Below are 15,489 nucleotides of genomic sequence, written 5' to 3'. Positions count from 1 at the left end.
AAAATCTCTTTCAGTAAGAAGGACTGTCTGCATTCTTTTTACCAGTCATCAGGAAAAACAGACACCGAAAGCATTTTAACCCAGGAACCAGATAACAATGATAATAATTCAACTAAGAAATCACCTTGTTATGGGCTCTTTAATTTTCCTTTCGCTCTTGATGAAGATTTACAAGATTCAACTTACCATTTCAATGATATCCCAAAAACTGTTAAAAGTTTATCTATTCGAACCCTTGGGACTTTAGGTGGTGTGTTCTCACCTGTAGCATTAGCCCAGTTAAGTACAAACTTGTATCTTCGAATAGGTAAGAAATGAAAGCACTTTCTTATTCTCTTCATTATTATTGTTATTATTATTATTATTATTATTATTATTATTATTATTCAGTAGTTTTATTTTTATAATGTGCTTTCACTTCACTACCGAGCGCAGCTCTGTGCGCCTTGGGTATGTGCTGTGGTTTGCTGTGGTGCTCTTATGTTTACTGTATTGAAAGTGTTTTGCGTAGAATGTGTGCAGTACCCAGTAGTGCAATTTTCTGTATGTTATATATATTTGTAAGTCCTGGTGTTTTTGTTATGTATTTGTCTGAATATTTTTTTATTATACCTAAGGCACCTACTATGATAGGAATTGTTTCTGTTTTTAGATTCCACATTCGAGTTATCTCTATTTCCAGGTCTTTGTATTTTGAAAGTTTTTCCATTTCTTTTAGAGAAACGTTGTCATCTGCTGGTATTGAAACATCAATTAGAAGGCATTTTTTTCCTTCATGATCTTTGACAACTATATCTGGTCTATTCGCCTTAATTTCTCTATCTGTGTGTATTGGCATATCCCAGAGTATGGTTGCTTTCTCGTTTTCTGTGACCTTTTCTGGCGTGTGTTTATACCATCTTTTTTCTGTTGCTATTCCATAATGTTGGCATAGCTTCCAGTGTATATTATTATTATTATTATTATTATTATTATTATTATTATTATTTTATGTTTGACTTTTGCTTTGCATTTGTACAAGTTGGATCCAAGTCTCACCCAGAGACCTCAAGAGACAACAAGTTAGAAGTTCATGTAGAAGTTCATGTTAGAAGTTCATTATTATTATTATTATTATTATTATTATTATTATCAATTCCACCGAGGTTGATTTTGCCTATCATTCTTTCAGGGTCGATAAATTAAGTACCTGTTCAGCACTGGGATCGACATAATTGACTACCTTCCTCCCCAAAATTTCGGACCTTGTGCCTATAGCAGAAAGGACTATTATTATTATTATTATTATTATTATTATTATTATTATTATTATTATTATTATTATTATTAGGGTGGTGAGCTGGCAGAATTGTTATCACACCGGGCAAAATGCTTAGCGACAGTTATTCCATCTTTATGTCCTGAGTTCAAATTCCACTGCGATCAACTTTGCCTTTCATTCTTTCAGGGTCAATTAAATAAGTACCAGTTGAACAATGGGGTCGATGTAATCGACTTATCTCCTCCCCGAAGTTGCTGGCCTTGTGCCAAAATTTGAAACCAACATTTATTAATATCATTGTTGTTGTTGTTGCTATCGTAGGTCAGCTTTGACTTTCATCCTTTCAGGTCTGATGAAATAAGTACCAGTTAAGCACTGGGGTTGAAATAATCCACTAGCCCCATTCTCCAAAATTTCAGGCCTTGTGCCTGTAATAGAAAAAAAAATCATTATCAACATCATCGTCATCATCACCATTATCATTAAATACCAGTCACATTCCAGAGTCAACATAACTGACTTACCCCCTCCCGAAAATATTGGTGACCTTATGCCAAAATTAGAAATAATAATAATAATAATAATAATAATTAATAAGAAAGCACATACACTGGAAGTCAAAGGCACCTATGGTCTAATAGGGTTTCCCATGAGCAGTCCTCAAATCTGTCCTCCCTATTAAGGAATACTCTTGTTAAAATCTTATTATTACCTCCTTATTTTGTTTTTGTTGTTAAACCTGATTAGCTGCAAAACCCTCATAACAACATACACACATTATTTACATTATTTACATTTGACAGATATTTTTCATCTTGTTTGTTGTTAACGCAACGTTTCGGTTGACATACCCTCCAGCCTTCTTCAAGTGTCTTGGAGAAATTTCGAACCTGGGTTCTCATTCCTAAGGTATTTTTTGATGTTGTTGTTGTTGTTGCTGTTCAGGTCACTGCTTGAAATCTTGGGGTTAGTAGCCCGCACTCTTAACCACTACACCATATGCCCATGGGAATATGGCGTAGTGGTTAAGAGCACGGGCAACTAACCCCAAGATTCCAAGTTTGATTCCAAGCAGTGACCGGAACAATAACAATAATAATAATAATAATAATGACATCGAAAAAATACCTTAGGAATGAGAACCCAGGTTCGAAATTTCCCCAAGACACCTGAAGAAGGCTGGAGGGGTATATTAGCCGAAACGTGTTAACAACAAACAAGATGAAGACAAATATCTATTGAATGTAAATAATGTAAATAATGTACATAATTCCTCATCTCTTAAATATAGAATAGTAACATACACACATGCACATAACATACACTCAATATTTTGTCCTGTGCAGTCCATAATGCTTTTCTTGATGTAAACCTTTTGCAGTTAATAAAAGATTATCATCATCATCATCATCATCATCATCATTATCATTATTATTGTTATTATTATTATTGTTATTATTATTATTATTATTATTATTATTATCATTATCATTATTATTATTATTATTATTATTATTATTATTATCATTATCATTAATGTGGTAAGCTGGCAGAATTGTTAGCACACCAGGCAAAATACCTAGCAGTATTTTGTCCGTTTGTACGTTCTGAGTTCAAATTCCACTGAGGTTGACTTTACCTGTCGTCCTTTCAGGGTCGGTAAAATAAGTACCAGTTAAGCACTAGGGTTGATGTTATCGACTAACCCCCTCCCCCAAAACTGCTCACCTTATGCCAAATTTTGAAATCATTATTATCATATTATTATTAAAGAATAAAAAGTTTTGAATGGTACAACAATGCACTATAATACAAAAATGGACTATATACCTGTTGTAATTTGGTTATTCATAGTCCGATGATATTTCGGAATACAATTCCTTCTTCGGATATTCTTAGATGGAATCGCTGCTATAATCTGTTTTGCAACGGTTTTTCTTTTTTTGGAAGCGTCTCAGTAGTGGTCTCACGAAGCTTCTTCCGGAATTCCTCATGAGAAGTGCGTCAGAGACATAGCTGACCTCAAGCACTTCTCATGAGGAATTCCAGAAGGAGCTTTGTTAGACCACTGCTGAGATGCTTCCGAAAAAAGAAAAGCTGTTGGAAAACAGATTATAGCAGCGACTCCATCTAAGAATATCTGAAGAAGGAATTGTATTCCAAAATATCATCAGACTATAGATAACTAAATTACAACAGGTATAGAGTCCATTTTTGTATTACAGCGCATTGTTGTACCATTCAAAACTTTTTATTCTTTACAAACAATACACAATGCTTCAAGCAAACTACAATACTCTCATATTATTATTATTATTTGTAAAGCAGCAAGCTGGCAGAATTTTTAGCCAAAATCCTTAGCGGCATTTTGTCTGTATTTAAGTTCTGAGTTCAAATTCCACTGGGGTCAACTTTGCCTTTCATCCTTTCAGGGTTGATAAAATAAGTACCAGACAAGTACTGGGGTTGATGGGATCAACTATATCCCTCCCCATAAATTCCAGGCCTTGTGCCTATAGCAGAGAGGATTATTATTATTATTTTTTTTTTTTAATCATTATTAAGCCAGCATGGAAGGCCAATGTCAAACAATGATGATGATGATGATGACAGCGCGCTAACAGGATCATTAGCACACTGGAAAAATGCTTTGCGTCATTATTTCCAGCTCTTTACATTCTGAGTTCAAATTCCACCAAGGTCAACTTTGCTTATCATCCTTTCAGGGTCAATAAGATAAGTACCACCATAACATAAAAATCAATGTAATAAACTAGCTTCATCCTCCAAAACTTCAAACCTTGTGCTTATAGCAGAAGAAAAAATCATTATTCTTTTTAGTCTGTATGTGCACTACACAATAAAGTGCAGTTGGTTATGTGCAGTGTTTTCTTTCAGTTTTGTGTTTCACCATTGTGTTGCCAGTCCTGTACATAATAAGCATGAAGTACCTGATAGTGTTATTTTCTATGCTGTTGTTGTTATTGTTGTTGTTCAGCCACAGGTCAACTCTGACTTATGATCAAAGACATTCCAGCTGTGATCATCCTGTTTTTTTTTTTAAGACAAAACGAGGATTAAACCAGTATGTCCTTCTCTTTCACAAGAGGTACTGTGTGATCTAAGGAAGATTTGGCTGCTATTTCTAGCAGGGAAATTGCCAGTTAGAGGCTCCCATCTTTCTGAATGTCATGTGTGAGAGTATTTGTAAGCATTTGAATGTGTGTAAGTGTATGCATTTATGTGTGTGAGTGTGTTTGTGTGTTTGAGCGAGTGTGTTTGTGTGTGCGTGTGTGTGTGTGTGTGTGTGTGTGTGTGCGCGCGTCGCACATATGTGTGTCTGGTTATGTGTGAGTGTGTATGTGAGGGTGTGAGTGTATGTGTGTGTGTATGTAATGATTTGTAGCTTTCTTTATATATTTGTCTGCAACTGTTTCTGTTTTTCTTTTGTTCTTTTTGGGGTTTTTTGTATCATTTCCAAGACATCTGTTATAGGGTTTATCTCTGTTTTCAATCTCCAAGTTTTGCATATCTCAAATAAAAATTCTTTATTCAGATATTCCTTGCATAACAGAAACATTGCACTTCTGAAAATATTGCCATTATGTAGAGTTCCATAACATAAAAATCAATTTTCCTATTAACTCCCCTATGAGGCAAAGCTGGGTGGTGCCACTGAAAAAGGATGCCAACAACATAACTCTGTTAAATGCAAAGTTAAAGACTTTGACCAAAGTGTTATCAGAGAAGTTGGCACTTGTCATTTGTGGTTTGAGCAAAGAAATGCAAATTTGTGTGATCCCCAATAGATGTGGATGTGTTCATGACAACCTCCATCACATGTGATACATCAGAGAGAAGGTGAGGAATAAACTTGGCTTTGCTAAGGCCCTGATCAATTTGAATCTATCAAAAACCTTTGATAGTGTCTGTCATCACCACTTGGCAGGCATCCTAAAAGTAGCCAGTTTCAGACACATTTTCCAGAAGCTAAATCACAGCAATGCACAGCAGCATCTACTTGGTGGTCAACGTGAACACAGCTACCTTTTATAATTGTTTCATACCATGTGTCCAGTCATGAGTAGAGTATCCTCAGGATATGACAGAGCTGAGTCAGTGTAAGTGTCCCTTGTAATGGTGTTTACCACCATTAAAAAGTAGAAGGGGTTAGGCATCATTCCAAAGGATTAAAAGATGATGCTAGGAGAAAAGTCAGTGGTTTTGCAGCTTGACACCTGGAGAGACAAGGTCATGCCATCAGACAACATTGTGACAAACAGACTGGTTAAAGAGCTTAGGAGCTGGTTCAGTTGAGACTTCATAGTGAACAAGGGCTGAGTCAAGGTTGTGAATAGGGTCACCATCCTTACCCAAAAATGGGCTGAGAGGAAGCTGTCCCTAAAACGTCATATAGAGATGCAAATGCCTACCATCGTAATTTACCATCTGACTGTCATGCCTTACCCCAGTTACTATCTGACCAGACTGACGTCTGCACTTCTGCTTTCTGTGGAAAATATACATTCAACTGGTCAGATTGTTAATTATTATTATTTTCACCTTGGTGGGTAACTGTGCAAGAGATGGTATCTCAATAAAAATATTAGTTGGTGGTAACCTAAAAACTTACCTCATTTATGTGTGAAAAAGCCAAACAAATCAGCTAATGATAATGGTATGAATGGGACTAGATCATTATTATTATTATCATTGAGTGAGAGAGCAGCACATGCCATCAAAGTGACACTGGGATACAAATATACGAAGCCCAATATATCCATCATGATTACCTCATGATGATAAGGATACACTAAGGACATGCATCACAACCATATGTGTGTGACATGGTGATCTCATATCAAGATAAACAGAACATGACCTTGCTGGTGGAACCCAGTTAGAATTTTCTTCAGGTCGAGTAGTCCATCCCGCTCAAAAGGTCCTTGAATAAGGTTTGTTTAAGGGTGATGAACAAAGCATCCATGTTTCCAGAGGTGAATTATTCAAACCCCAAAAAATTCCTCTCAACACATGGCTATGATGCTCCCCCACTACTTCTGCTCATGATCAGAGGTGCACATATCGTCAGTCACCAAGGAACATGCTCAACTGGTTAAGGTCAAACAACTGACAAGCAAATCTGTGGTATTGAGCAGAACTTTTGCTGTAGCCCATCTTTTATACCAAAACAAAATAATGTGCATGATAACACTTTCAATCAGTTAAGATCAGAATCCATGAGAATCACCGAACCTCTTCTATTTAATGACAGGTACTTGAAAGAGATAAGTACTGCTATTAAAAACTTTCCAGTAGTAAAGCTCCTGGATGAGTCAGTATTCTCATAGAAGTGTATGAGCATAGTGGTAAAAAATTTGTAAGAAAGCTGTGCAAATTGATCTGTTTGATCTTGGAGACTGAATCTATTTCCCAACAGTTCACAGATGCATCCATAATGCACATGTACAAAAACAAAGGGAAGAAGAGTATGAATAACAATAATGCAGGAATAAGTTTGTTGCGAGGGTGATTCTTAACTGCATCAATAAGCATGTTGTAAACAACATATATCCTATATCCCAATGTGGATTTCAGGCTGGGAGAGGTGCAGTTGACATGGCTGTCACCCTTCAGCAAGTTCAAGAAAAAAAACATGAGCGAAATACTGACTCATAGATGGTCATTATCGACTTCACTAAGGCATTTAATAGGGAATTGTGAAGCATTCTGGAAAATCTTATCAAAATTTGGTCTTCCTGATAAAATGATAAGAGTAATAGTATCTTTGTGGAGGCACGTGGCTTAGTTTTTAGGATTTGGAGTCATTATCATAAGAATGTGGTTTCAATTCCTGCACTGGGTGATGCATTCTGTTCTTGAACAAAACACTCCACTTTACATTGCTCCAGTTCATTCAACTGGCAAAAATGAGTATTCTTGTGATGGACCGGAGTCCTGTCCAGGTGGGGAATATATACACCATTGAAACTGGGAAACCAGCCCTCATGAGCCTAGCATAGCTCGAGAAGGAAACATTTATTTTTTATTTTAATAGTATCTTTGCACAAAGGAATGATGATAAGAGTAATATCTAACAGTCAAAGTTCAAAGACATTTTCTATTGCCTCTGGAACTAAACAGGGCTGTGTTTTAGCTCCTGTACTTTTTGCCATATTCTTTTCAGTGATGCTCTAACATACTTTTAGGGATTATCATGAAGGCGTACACTTTCAGTTTCACACAAACAAAGGTCTACAAAACCTAAAGAGGCAAAGCTTCAGATCTAAGAAAAAGTCTAAGGAAGAGATTTTCTGTTAGCAGATGATTGTGCTTTGATTTTCATACATTTGAGAGAATTCAGAACATAGTTGACAGGTTTGTTGTGGCAGCTTGTGCATTTGGGCTGACTATCAACATCAAGAATATTGAAGTTCTATTCCAACCAAAGCCTGGGATGGAACATACTCAAGATTCAAATGTGGTGATTGACAATAAGCTACTGAAATGGGTCAAATCATTTAAATATCTCAGAAGTAACGTAAACTTTAAGAATACTTGATGACAAAATCAGTGTTAGAATATCTAAAGCTATAAGTGCTTTTGTAAAACCATCCCATTTATGAGATGAACATGGTGTCTGTTTAAAAGCTAAAAATAGTGTATATAAACCTTATATTTTGAGCACACTTTTGAACATGCAACATAAAATGGGAAAATAAAATATCCAATGCCAAAATCTTAGAAAAGTATGATATCTCCAATATCCAAAGCCTGCCAATGAGAATTCAGTGCAAATGGATAGGATATGTTGTTTGAATGAAAAATGACCACATTCTGAAAATTCTGTTGTATACTCTTTTAATCTTTTACTTGTTTCAGTCATTTGACAGCAGCCATGCTGGAGCACTGCCTTTTAGTCGAGCAAATCGACCCCAGGACTTATTCTTTGGAAGCCTAGTACTTATTCTATCAGTTTCTTTTGCAGAACCGCTAAGTTACAGGGACGTAAACACACCACCATCGGTTGTCAAGCGATGCTGGGGTGGACAAACACAGAGACACACAAACATACACACACACACATACATATATATACACACATATACGACTGGCTTCTTTCAGTTTCCGTCTACCAAATCCACTCACAAGGCTTTGGTCGGCCCAAGGCTATAGTAGAAGACACTTGCCCAAGGTGCCATGCAGTGGGACTGAACCCGGAACCATGTGGTTCATAAGCAAGCTACTTACCACACAGCCACTCCTGCGCCTAAAAAGTGGAGGGATATCGCAGCAAAGGAAGACCTCTCTTTAGGTATCAGGATACGTTGAAGCAATCACTAAAATCTCTGCAGCTTAACCTGACATGTTGAGAAAATTATTGCCTAGATTGAGCTGCATAGTGTAAAATGTGTAACAACGCATTCAAACAATTTGAGTCGAAGGAAGAGAACAACAGAACTATATCCTGCAACCAACAGACACACTTGCCCAATCCCAGGCAAAATCAAAATCATCAATGTCCCCATTGCGACTTCATAGCAAAATCCATACCTGAACTGAAATTACATTCATGCATCCATTGCAAATCAATGCAGCTCTTAATGATTTTTTTTTCTTTCTTTCTTTTACTCTCTTTAATTTTAAGTACTCCCCTTCAAACATTCATACATTGAAACCAACTGACAAGAGTGACCATCATTCTTCTTCTTATCATCATCATCATCATCATTACTATCAACAGTAATAGTAGTAGTAGTAGTAGTAGTAGTGGTGGTGGTGGTGGTGGTGGTGGTGGTTTTGGTGGTGGTGGTGGTGGTAGTGGTGGTGGTGGTGTGATGGTGGTAGTGGTGGCGGCGGCGGCGGTGGTATTATACCCTCCAGCCAGATCTCAGAAAGATCACAAGTTGAATACTTTATGTAGCCAAATATTGTAGGAATTTGCTTGAAACTTTACTAAAAACTGATTATGGCTGTTTCATTCTTCATAAATTTAATGGTTTAATTACAGAGATGCACTTGCATAGTAATTGCTTTGATCTGAGATTGTGTGCTGAAACTAAAGCAATTGCAGCATGGAAGATGTAAGTTAGCCATTCAGAAACACACTGAAACCAACTTCACTTCAACTCTTATTTGTATAACCTGTTCAGTGACAAAAGATGGTGTTACATCACATTCTTTTTTCAGTGAATAGGTTACAGTTTCAAGCAACAAAAATGTTCACACTGTGTAACAAATGACTGTTTATGTGAATTTGACAGGCTTTGTGTGTTTCTGAGTGGCTAACTGGTGTTTTCCATGCTGCAATCATTTAGTAGTTAACTTTGCCAATTAGTAATAAATCTTTTGACATAGTTTTGAAATAGTTCCATTTTTTAAGTTATTTTTTCAGACAAGGTAGTATTACATAAGTACAGAAACAATATAAGTGTCATATATATATATATATATTAACTTTGACTTTAATTGGTTTGTCAATTTGATTTCAAAAGGTGTCCTTTTTCAGAAAAAGTTGCTCATGCCAATTGAGTTCTATGGTTGACAATAACCTAATTATTGTTTTAAGTTTATAGTTTATATTGTAATGTAGTTACTTGTCACCAATTATCGTAGTATCACCACTATTTATAACGATACCTGTTTACACTATAACCATGTTGTAACAATAAAATATATAATGAAGCAGGGTAACGACAACATAACAATCCAACAAACTCTCCAAGAACTAGACTTGAACCAACAAACGATATTCCAACAAACTACCAAAACGACACCTTACAACTTTCTGGGATTAACACCTACTCTCTCTGTCTCACTCACTCAGACCACTTCTATTTATAGTCGTTCTCACAGGGGGTGTCATGATTCTTGCCACAACAGTTTATAATTGCTCTAACACATAAGGCATGGTTTATATCAAGATATATCAAGATAACTTCATCCCTTTAGCATTTAATTCAACCATCTACGACCCAAATATTCTACCTGTTTTATGTTGAAACCAACCAGATCCAGCATCTCATACCTACTCTACAATGTCATTCTAAAAAGAGTTACAGGGGTGTAAACAAACCAACACTAGTTGTCAAACAGTAATGGAGTACAAACACAAACAGAAAAACATGCACACATAGATATATATATAGATATATATGACAAACTTTTTTCAGTTTCCATTTACCAATCCACTCACAAGGCTTTGGTTGTCTTAGGGCTATAGTAGAAGACACTTGCCCAAGGAAGCAAGCTTCTTACCACACAGCCATATTGCACCTATTATTATGCATCATACATGATAATCCTAGATATATTATGTATGATAATTATCTTCTTCCCTTTTTATGAGTGTAAGATGGGATTTGAAGGAGTTTGACTGCTATTTCTACCAGGCCAAGCAACTATGTAAAAGCTTCTCCTCTTCTCTCCCCACCCTCTTAATCTTGATCTCAATATCTGCAGAGTTTTTTTGGGTTTTTTTTTCCACTTATGACTAGCAATTTCAACTAAGTAAGAATTTGTGTTAATACTATGATTTATAAGCTATTGACGTAACAGGTACATGTTCACTGAAATTGCTAGAAACAGCAGCTAATTTCCTCCTCTTCCCACCTTCCTTCCTCAAACCAATTACAACCAACTGCCTTGGAAAGAGAAAGATACCATGGATATGTTGGCACTCTGTCACTTACGACGTCGAGGGTTCCAGTTGATCCGATCAACGGAACAGCCTGCTCGTGAAATTAATGTGCTAGTGGCTGAGCACTCCACAGACACATGTATCCTTAACGTAGCTCTCAGGGATATTCAGCGTGACACAGAGTGACAAGGCTGACCCTTTGAATTACAGGTACAGCAGAAACAGGAAGTAAGGGTGAGAGAAAGTTGTGGTGAAAGAGTAGAGCAGGGTTCGCCACCATCCCCTACCGGAGCCTCGTGGAGCCTTAGGTGTTTTCGCTCAATAAACACTCACAACGCCCGGTCTGGGAATCGAAACCGCGATCCTATGACCGCAAGTCCGCTGCCCTAACCACTGGGCCATTACGCCTCCACACTATGGATAATGTAGAATATGAATATACTGATTGGCAAAAAAAATGGGATGGTCACAGCTGGACTCTTTTGAGTTATAGGTCTCCTTTATCACAGCTGACATGGGCATGGAAAAGGTTAAACAACAACAACAACAACAATAACAACACACCAAAAAACAATACCTTGAGGTACAACAATAGCAACAGTACAACTACAACATCTACCATTTAGTTGAGATTCGCAACAATGTGTTTGCACACTGAACCTTAACAAGTCTGTTGTATGAAAAGGAAACACCATCTGGCGTTTTGTAGTCCCATTTTTAAAATGTCAAATATTGATGTACATCATTGCAAATAAAAATATATATGCATACCTTTATACATATATATATATATATATATGTATATGTGTGTGTGTGTATATTTATTCATTTTCCATTTTATTTTTATTATTTTTTTGCTTTCTTTTTGGCTGAAAACTAAAAGCAACAACAAAGTTCTGCTGTAAAAGTAAAATTATTGATTTGTGAGCAGAAGTAGGTTTATGTAGACATGATAGTGTGTGTGAGTGAAAACAATACATGCATACATTAGTAGAATATCAGAACACTTTTTTCTGTACTAAGAAATAATAACTTACACTATTAAACAATATACTTAATCTACTAATATACTTGGCATAGGAGTGGCTGTGTGGTAAGTACCTCGCTTACGAACCACATGGTTCTGGGTTCAGTCCCACTGCGTGGCACCTTGGGCAAGTGTCTTCTACTATAGCCTCAGGCCAACCAAAGCCTTGTGAGTGGATTTGGTAGACAGAAACTGAAAGAAGCCCGTTGTATATATGTATCATTGTCGTTTAACGTCTGCTTTCCATGCTAGCATGGGTTGGACGATTTGACTGAGGACTGGTCGACCAGGAGGCGACACCAAGCTCCAATCTGATTTGGCAGAGTTTCTATAGCTGGATGCCCTTCCTAATGCCACTATATATATATATATATATATATATATATGTGTGTGTGTGTGTGTGTGTGTGTGTGTGTGTGTATATGTTTGTGTGTCTGTATTTGTCCCCCCAACATCGCTTGACAACTGACGCTGATGTGTTTATGTCCCTGTAACTTAGCGGTTCGGCAAAAGAGACTGATAGAATAAATACTAGGCTTACAAAGAATAAGTCCTGGGGTCGATTTGCTCGACTAAAGGCAGTGCTCCAGTATGGCCGCAGTCAAATGACTGGAACGAGTAAGTAAAGAGTTATACTCTTTTACTCTTTTACTTGTTTCAGTCACTTGACTGTGGCCATGCTGGAGCACTGCCTTTAGTCGAGCAAATTGACCCCAGGATTTATTCTTTGTAAGCCTAGTACTTATTCTATCGGACTCTTTTGCCGAACCGCTAACTTACGGGGACGTAAACACACCAGTGTCGGTTGTCAAGCAATGTTGGGGGGACAAACACAGACACACAAACATATACACACACACATACATACATATATATACATAAATACGACAAGCTTCTTTCAGTTTCCTTTACCAAATCCACTCACAAGGCTTTGGTCGGCCCAAGGCTATAGTTGAAAGACACTTGCCCAAGGGGTCACACAGTGGGACTGAACCCGGAACCATGTGGTTCATAAGCAAGCTACTTACCACACAGCCATTCTTATACTATTAATTATTAATATGCTAATAATATAACTATACCAAGAAATAGCATATGTGATATATGACCACAGGCAAATACATATGTATCCATGTGGTTCTATGATACTGTCCCTCCGTTGTTGCTATCATTGTTGTTGGTTGTTGTTGTTGTTGCTGCTGCTATTGTTGATGTTATCTAGTGTTGATGTTGTTGTTAGGACCTAAGCAGCACCTCCCAAGAAATCTGATAAGGCGCATCAAAGCTAGTTTCAGGTCCCCGGAAGTCAGTGAGGGATGTGGAGTTCTCTCAAGATTTCAAGTGGGTTGTAAGGATTTTTAGTTTTCTTTTTTCTTTTGTGGTGGTATGGGGTGGGGGGCATACTATGGCAAATAAATAGTTCCTCCTTGAATCTCCAGGTTCCAAATGTAACACTTAAACATTCCTTCTTATGTTGCCAGATTTTTCATCTACAAAGTTTGTAAGGAGTTAGAATCTGAAGATGGAAACGTATCACCAGTATCAAAGCATAAAAAGCATTCTAAATGCTCTGAAATCATCAGAACACCTGAAGTTATCCAGCAAGTTCAACAGACCATTGATTGCAATCCCAGAAAGTCCATGAGGTCAGTTGCAAAAGGTCTCCATGAGTCACAAGGTACAGTTAGAAATGTTGTCCATGAAGACATCTGATATAAGTCTCATATGATAAAGAAAGGTCAATTTGTCAGAAAAGGCAAAAGAAAATCACTACATCAGATCTAAAAAGCTTTTAAACAAACTGAAAAATCCAGCAGAAGATTTGATTTGGTTTTTCTCAAACGAAAAAGAATTCAACCAAGATCAAAAAGTTAAAAGAAGAAATGACAGATGGTTATGTGCAGACCGTTCTGAAGCTGCAAGTGTTATGCATACAAAATTTCCGGCACCTGTCATGGTTTTAGGGGTTGTCAGCAATGAAGGACATGTGATGCCTCCTTACTTCTTTCCACAAGGCCTTAGAGTTAACTCTGCAGCCTACATTGAGGTCCTGAAAATATTTGTTAAGTTCTGGATAGACACTGTATGCAATGGAAGGTCATATGTGTTTCAGTAAGACTCTGCACTATCACACATGACTCTAGTAATACAAGAATGAATGGCTGAAAATTTTCATGATCACATAACCCCTAACATTTGGCCTCCTAATTCCCTAGATCTCAATCCATTGGACTATTACATGTGGAGCATTGTTGAGAGAGAGGTCAATGAACATGCCCATAACACCAAAGATTCTTTTGAAAGCTGCCATAGTCAGAGTTATGTCCAAAATGAACCCGGACCACTTGATTCGAGCATGGAGATGATTTAGATCTCATATAGAAGCAGTTGTTGAAGCTGAAGGTCGCTTTATTGAATAACATTATAGAAAAGGTTTATTTTATCCTCATAGCATTTTTTGATAAATAATGTTATCTGTTATTATATATCTGTTTTTTTTTTATAAACATAAATTTGTCCTCAAATATCTTATGCACACAAGGCTTTGGTCGGCCCAAAGCTATAGTTAAAGACACTTGCCCAAGGTGCCATGCAGTGGGACCGAACCTGCAACCAAGTAGTTGGCAAGCTACCTATAACACAGCCACTCCTGCGCCTATTTAGGGATGGTCATATTTTGCCAATTAAACACAAATACACACTACATATTCACTTCAGCTTTCTTATTATTTTAGTTTCTTTGTCAAAACTCTTTCATCACACATCCTGGGACCTCATCAGCAACTCTCTATCATACATGTCTCCTCTTGTTCTGCTTATTCCGTTTTGTGTTTCTGTGGCGTGTTATCCTTATCTGTGCATACGCATGTGCAGATAGAAATGCATACCACAGAATTTTGCATAACAAATACATAAACATATATATATATTTGTATGTATGTATGTATGTATGCATATATATATGGGAGAATGTACGAAAAAAAAACAACAACAGACGAGGACAGGTGGTGTAAACAACAAAAGGATGTATTAGTTTGACGCTCGGGAATACAGAAAGTCTTTAACGTTTCGAGCTACGCTCTTCAACAGAAAGAATACGGAGACAAGGAGAAAAACCCGGAGAAAAAAAATTGAATAGTCCCTGGTCAACAATCTATCATATTTATATATCTATCTATCTATATATATATATATATATATATATATATATATATATATATATATATATAGTGTTAGGAAGGGCATCCAGCCATAGTAACCATGCCACAACAGACAGTTGGAATTTAGACAGATCCCTGCTAGCCAGGTCCACATCAAACTAGACAACCCATACAAGCATGAAAAGCGAACATTAAACCATGGTGATGGTGATGATGATGATGATGATGATGATGATGGTGGTGGTGGTGGTGGTGGTGGTGTGTGTGTGTGTGTGTGTGTGTGTGTGTGTGTGTGTGTGTGTGTATGTGTGTGTGTGTGTGTGTGTGTGTGTGTGTGTGTGAATCCTGTGTATATCATTTAATACACACAGGATTTAAATGTCAGCTGAATGCCATGCTA

At 37.1% G+C, this 15,489-nt stretch overlaps 1 protein-coding gene across 1 annotated transcript in view; it reads left to right on the top strand.

Moving 5' to 3' along the window:
* Positions 1-15,489, top strand: part of LOC106883331 (solute carrier family 12 member 9) — a 117,742-nt gene that overhangs the window by 94 nt on the left and 102,159 nt on the right. Inside the window, exon 1 of the mRNA XM_014934298.3 lies at positions 1-307. This exon is cut by the window's left edge and continues 94 nt beyond it. Coding sequence (XP_014789784.1) covers positions 1-307 — 307 coding nt within the window. The remainder of the gene's footprint in view (positions 308-15,489) is intronic.

The sequence above is a fragment of the Octopus bimaculoides genome, chromosome 3, assembly GCF_046866305.1.
Source record: "Octopus bimaculoides isolate indiv1 chromosome 3, ASM4686630v1, whole genome shotgun sequence".
Classification (NCBI taxonomy): Eukaryota; Metazoa; Mollusca; class Cephalopoda; order Octopoda; family Octopodidae; genus Octopus; species Octopus bimaculoides.
Note: the sequence above shows the minus strand (reverse complement) of the source record. Positions and strands in the feature narration are given on the sequence as shown.